The sequence below is a fragment of the Rhinopithecus bieti genome, unplaced genomic scaffold (assembly GCF_001698545.2).
Source record: "Rhinopithecus bieti isolate Rb0 unplaced genomic scaffold, ASM169854v2 scaffold_28547, whole genome shotgun sequence".
NCBI lineage: Eukaryota > Metazoa > Chordata > Mammalia > Primates > Cercopithecidae > Rhinopithecus > Rhinopithecus bieti.
Window position 1 is genome coordinate 1,835,463 of NW_016813480.1, and position 6,906 is coordinate 1,842,368.

At 42.4% G+C, this 6,906-nt stretch overlaps 1 protein-coding gene across 2 annotated transcripts in view; it reads left to right on the forward strand.

The window, feature by feature from the left end:
• FLT3 (fms related receptor tyrosine kinase 3) overlaps window positions 1–6,906 on the forward strand; it is a 110,581-nt gene that overhangs the window by 27,401 nt on the left and 76,274 nt on the right. Inside the window, exon 1 of one of the 2 annotated variants that reach the window (XM_017848522.1) lies at window positions 404–530. The exons of the other annotated variant lie outside the window; for it this stretch is intronic. Coding sequence (XP_017704011.1) covers window positions 452–530 — 79 coding nt within the window. The 5' untranslated portion in view covers window positions 404–451. Of the gene's footprint in view, window positions 1–403; window positions 531–6,906 lie in introns of those variants that run through there. 2 annotated transcript variants of the gene reach the window in all.

The following is a 6,906-nucleotide window of genomic DNA, read 5'->3' on the forward strand; positions in this document are numbered from 1 at the left end:
CCCTCCCTCTCTCTCTCTCTCTCTCTCTTTCTTTCTTTCTTTCTTTCCACCCTCCCTCTTCCCTTCTCTCTTTTTCTCTTTTCCTTCCTTTCTTCCTCCCCTCCCCTCCCTCCCTCCGTCCCTCCCTCCCTCCATCCCTTCCTTCCTTCCTTCCTTCCTTCCTTCTTCTCTCTCTGTCACCCAGAGACAGGGTCTCACTCTGTCATCCAAGCTGAAGTCCAGTGGCATGATCACAGTGCACTGCAGCCTTGACCTCCCTGGGTTGAGGTGATCCTCCTGCCTCAGTCTCCTGAGTACTGGGACTACAGATACGTGCTACCACGCCTGGCTAATTTTGTATTTTTTGTAGAGACAGAGTTTCACTGTGTTGCCCAGGCTGGTCTTGAATTCCTAGGCTCAAGCAATCCTCCCACTTTGGCCTCCCAGAGTACTGAGATTACAGTCCTCACTTATGCTACAGACACCGCCTTCTCTCACCCTTCTGCAGCAGGACAGCTTTTCTCCTCCTGCCTTTGGACATCAGACTCCAGGTTCTTTGGCTCTTGGACTCTGACACTTGCACCACCTGCCTTGCACCTGAGAGCCTGCCGCGGGCTCTCAGGCCTTTGGCCTCAGACTGGGGGTTGCATTGTTGGCTTCATTGGTTTTGAGGCTTTTGGAATTGGATTGAGACACGTTATTGGCTTTTCTCATTTTCTGGCTTGCAGACAGCTTGTCCTGGAACTTTGCCTTTGTAATCACGTGAGCCAATTCTCTCTAAAAAAATTCCCTTTCATATATAAATATATATCCTATTGGTTACTACAAGTCCCTCTGGAGAAGGCTACTACAAGTGTATTATGTAAAATGAAATAAAATAAACATCAGCATTTGATTATACTTTGCAATATGTTTTATCTTTTTGGGGCCATTGTAGGTACTTAATATTTGTTAATTGCATGGATAGATGAATAAACAAATGTCAAAGTGCCATATTTTAAAAATATGAGCATTGTATATGAGAAAATTGCTAAGAAAGGCCAGGTGCAGTGGCTCACGCCTATAATCCCAGCACTTCGGGAAGCTGAGGCAGGCAGATCACTTGAGGTCAGGAGTTCAAGACCAGCCTGGTTAACATGGTGAAACCTTACTTCTACTAAAAATACAAAAAATTAGCCAGGTGTGGTGGTGCATGCCTGTAATCACAGCTACTTGGGAGGCTGAGGCAGGAGGATCACTGGAATCTGGGAGGTGGAGTTTGCAGTGAGCCGAGATAGTGCCACTGTACTCCAGCTTGTGTGACAGAGTCAGACTCCGTCTCAAAAAAAAAATTGCTAAGAGAGTAGATTTTAGATGTCTCAACATGAAAAAATAAGTACATGAAATGGTGCATCCTTTTTTTAAAAAAAAAAAGACAGAACCTTGCTCTGTGGCCCAGGCTGGAGTGCAATGGCGCAATCTTGGGTCACTGCAACCTCCACCTCCCGGGTTGAAGCGATTCTTCTGCCTCAGCCTCCTGAGTAGCTGGGACTACAGGCATGCGCCACTTCACCCAGCTAATTTTGTATTTTAGTAGAGACAGGGTTTCACCATGTTGGCCAGGCTGGTCTTGAACTCCTGACCTCAAGTGATCCACCCACCTCGGCCTCCCAAAGTGCTGGGATTACAGGTGTGAGCCACCACACCCACATGGTCTTGTGATGCATCTATTTCTTATTGATACATAATATTTTACATATTTATGGGGTACATATGATATTTTGTGGCATCCATAGAATGTGTAATGACCAACTCAAGAGTATTTGAGGTAATCGTCACTTTGAATACTTATCATTTCTATGTGTTGAGAACATTTCAAGTCCTCTCTTCTAACTGCTTTGAAATATGCATACCTTGTTGTTTACAAATGGCCAACAAATACATGAAAAAATGTTCAACATCACTAATCGTCAGGGAAATACAAAGCAAAACCACAATGATGTATATGTTAATTAGTTTGATTTAATCATTCCACAATGTATACATATATTAAAACATCACATTATACTCCGTGAGTATATATTTTTGTCAATTATAAAATACTCAATAATTTTTAAAATGAGCAATCTCTTTAAAAAAAGATTAGGTGTGGGCAAAAGAGGTGAACAGACACACCACCAAAGAAGTTATGGAATGGAATAGCATCATCTAAATGGATGTTCAGTGTTTGTTAGTCAGGAGGAAAATGCAAATTAAAACCACAATGAGGGCTGGGCACAGTGGCTCACACCCGTAATCCCAGCACTTGAGGAGCCCAAGGCGGGCAGATGACTCAAGCCTCGGAGTTTGAGACCAGCCTGGGCAAAAAATACAAAAATTACAAAAATACAAAAATTAGCCAGGTATGGTGGTGCACACCGGTTGTCCCAGCTACTCGGGAAGCTAGGGTGGGAGGATGGCTTGAGCCCAGGAGGTCAAAGCTGCAGAGAGCTGTGATCATGCCACTATACTCCAACCTGAGTGACAGAGTGAGATCCTGTCTCAAAAAATAAAATAAATAAATAAAAACACAATGAGATACAACACTCTTATTAGAAAGGCCAAAATTTTAAAGTCTTATCATACCAAATGTTAGCAAGGATGTGACGCAACTGGAATTCCGTACACTGCAAGTGGGAACATAAAGCTCTAACCTCTTTGGAAAACAACTGGACACTTTCTTAAAAAGTTACAAATACAGGCAGGGCGCAGTGGCTCAAGCCTGTAATCCTAGCACTTTGGGAGGCCGAGATGGGCGGATCATGAGGTCAGGAGATTGAGACCATCCTGGCCAACACGGTGAAACCCCGTCTTTACTAAAAAAATACAAAAAGCTAGCTGGGCGAGGTGGCAGGTGCCTGTAGTCCCAGGTACTCAGGAGGCTGAGGCAGGAGAATGGCGTGAACCCGGGAGGTGAAGCTTCCAGTGAGCTGAGATCCGGCCACTGCACTCCAGCCTGGGAGACAGAGCAAGACTCCATCTCAAAAAAAAAAAAAAAGTTACAAATACACCGACCCTATAACCTAGGCCTTCAATTCCTTAGTATTTACTCAAGATAAATGAAAGTGTATATCCATATTAAGACTTTTATATAAATAGCAGCTTTATTAGTAAGAGCAAAAGTGGAAACAGCCCAAATATGTGTCCACAGATGAATAGATTAAAACAAATTGTGTTATATATCTATATAACAAATGACTACTCGGTAATTAAAAGGAATGAACTACTGATATCTACTACAGTATGGACAAATATCAAAAAAATGCAGAGTGAAAGAAGCCCAACCACCCACCCTATAAAAAAACAGTTCATACTGTGATTCCATTTGTGTGACATTTTAGAAAATTCAAACTATAGTGACAGAAAATAGATCAGAGGTGGCTTGGGTGTGGGGGAATGGGGTTGGTAGGAGGGCATGATATCAAAGCTCCATAAGGAAACTTTCAGGAGTGATAGGTCACTTTACTATCTTTAAAAATTTTTTTTAATTTTTTTAGAGTCAGGGTCTGTCTCTTTTGTCCAGGCTGGAGTGCAGAGGCGTGATCATAGCTCACTGCAGCTTCAAACTCCTGGCCTCAATCTATCCTCCCACTTCAGCCTCCCATGTAGCTGAGACTACAGGCTCATGCCACCACACTTGGCTAACGTTTTAAAAACAAATTTTTGTAGAGATGGGTTTCACTCTGTCTCTCAGCCTGGTCTCTAAGTCCTGGTCTCAAGTGATCCTCTCACCTTGGCCTCCCAAAGTGCTGGGATTACAGGTGTGAGCACCATGCCCAGCCTTAAATTCACTATTTCGATTGTGGTGTTGGTTTTGTAGATATGTATGAATTTACTAAATTGTATGCTTTTAATGTGTACAATTTATTGTAAGTTAATTATACTTATAAAATATTTTTAAATTATTATTTTTTTAAAGACTAGGGAGAAAACATTACAAAGTGGAGCAGGAAAAGTTCTTACTTTCTGAGACTGTCTCAGATTATGAGGTTACAAAGATGGCTGAACATATATATTACCTCCTGTCGCTATCTATAGACCACTCAAGTGACAGTAAAAAATGCTTTTTTTTTTTCCAGAGATGAGGTCTCACTCTGTCACCCAGGGGCTAAAGTGCAATGGTGCAATCACATCTCACTGCAGCCTCCACATCCCATGCCTGAGCGATCCTCTCCCACCTCAGGCTTTTAAGTAGCTGGGCTGGGACTATAGGCGCACACCACTATACCCAGTTAATTTTTAAAAAATTTTTAGAGACATGATTTTACTGGGTTGCCCAGGGTGGTCTCAAACTCCTGGCCTCAAGCAATCCATCCACCTCAGCCTCCCAGAGTGCTGGGATTACAGACGTGAGCCACCACGCCCAGCCAAAAAATGCTTTTAAAGAGATAAGCATGTTTGTTAAGAGAATAGATCTTGGCCAGGTGCAATGGTTCACACCTGTAATCCCAGCACTTTGGAAGGCCAAGGCAGCTGAATCACTTGAGGCCAGGAGTTTGAGACTAGCCTGGGCAACATGGTGAACGCGGTCTCTACTAAAAACACAAAAATTAGCTGGGCACGATGGTGCACACCCGTAATCCCAGCTATTTGGGAGGCTGAGGCAGGAGAATCACTTGAACCCCGGAGGCAGAGGTTGCAGTGAGCCGTGATCACAGCACTGCACTCCAGCCTCGGCAACAGATCAAGACTCTGTCTCAATTAAAAAAAACAAAGACAGAGAGTAGATCTTAAATGTTTTCATCACAGAAAAAGAAAAAGATAAAGATAAGTATACGAGCTGACAGATAGGTTAGTTAGCTTGATTGGGGTGTTCATTTCACAATGTGTGTATGTATATGTATATATACTTATATGTATATATATACTTAAATACATAAAGAGAAGCCCATATATAGTATATATATTAATATACACATATACATACACACATTATCTATAAATACACATATATTTTGATATATATATCAAAATTACATGATGTACACTGTGAATATATGATGTACACTGCAATTTTTATTGCCAATTATACCTAATACCCCCAAAGAAACAAAGATATAAACATATAAAGACAAAGAGGAGGCCGGGCATGGTGGCTCATGCCTGTAATCCCAGCACTTTGAGAGGTCAAGGTGGGCGGATCACGAGGTCAGGAGATCGAGACCGTGATGAAACCCTATCTCTACTAAAAATACAAAAAACAATTAGCTGAGCGCAGTGGCGGACATCTGTAGTCCCAGCTACTCGAGAGGCTGAGGCAGGGGAATGGTGTGAACCCAGGAGGTGGAACTTGCAGTGAGCTGAGGTCGTGCCACTGCACTCCAGCCTGGGCAACAGAGTGAGACTCTATCTCAAAAAAAAAAAGTCCAAATAAATAAATAAATAAATAAAAGACAAAGAGGATGGAGAAGGAGAAAGTAAAACTTTGAGAGCTTTAAAGCAGATAAAGCTGGGTGCAGTGGCTCACACTATCAACAACAACTTGGGAGGCCAAGGCAGGAGGATCATTTGAGTCCAGGAGTTTGAAGTCAGTGTGTGCAACATAGCGAGATCCTGTCTCAAAAAAAAAAAAAAAAAAAAATTAAAAGAAGAAGCGGATGATGAAAGCTGAATTATAGTTGGGGGTTGAGAAAGCTGAGAAGCAGCCTGCTTTTCATTGCAGGACCCCACAGTAGTGTAACTAGCCAAGACCAGCTCACAGGACACAGGCAGCAGGCCAGAGAGAGAATCTTCTCTGGGGAATAGGACCAACCGGTGAGAAAAGACCTAAAGATACACCTACAGAGATTGGGCTACAGGCCACACCACAGAGCTTAGGACAGACACTCAGCACTTTATTCTCATATGTGAACAGACTGTTGAAGATTGTCAGTCATTTGGGGAAGATATCTACATCATGGGCAAACAGAAAGTGAAGAGGAGAGAAGGAATCAAAAGAAATAATTCAAGAAAATGCCAAAGAGAGGGATATGAATTTCTAGATTGAAAAGGCCCACTGTGTACCCAGCACAATGGATGAAAATAGACTCTCAAGAAAGCACATAATTTTGAAAATTTTAGTGCTGTGGTTTCGAAGAAAAGATTCTATAAGCATCCATAAAGAAAAAAAGAATAGGCCGGGCGTGGTGGCTCACGCCTGTAATCCCAGCACTTTGGGAGGCCGAGGAGGGCGGATCACAAGGTCAAGAGATAGAGACCATCCTGGCCAACACGGTGAAACCCTGTCTTTACTAAAAAAAAATACAAAAGATTGGCTGGGCGTGGTGGCGGCGCCTGTGGACCCAGCTACTCGGGAGGCTGAGGCAGGAGAATGGCGTGAATCCGGGAGGCGGAGCTTGCAGTGAGCCGAGATCGCGCCACGGCACTCCAGCCTGGGCGACAGAGCAAGACTCCATCTCAAAAAAAAGAAAAAAAGAGTATCAGGCTGGGCGCGGTGGCTCACGCCTGTAATCCTCTCAAAAAAAAAAAAAAAAAAAAAAAAACCATCTAAAAAAAAAAAAAAAAAAATCTAAAAAAAAAAAGAAGTAGAAATCTATATACAACAAAAGGTGCACAGGCACACACACACATGCACACAAATCATGTATACAAATAATCATTTCCTCAGTCAAACTAGCCTCATTTCAAAAGCTTAAGAGCCACATGTAGTTAGTGGCTACCATATTAGCACAGGCAAGAACATGTCCATCCCTGCAGACTGCTTTATTGGACAGCCCTGCTCTAAGTACCTCTGCTCCTGATTTAAAGCAGACTAAACTTGCATAAAATCGAATTTCCTACATACTTTCATAGTGGCCAATTTCCCCTGATTACACTTTGTTTTGTTGTTTGGTTGCAAGATAAATACATGTTTTGTTTTAAGGTGTGCATGTATCAACATCATCATTTTGGTTTGTTTTAAGGTGTGCA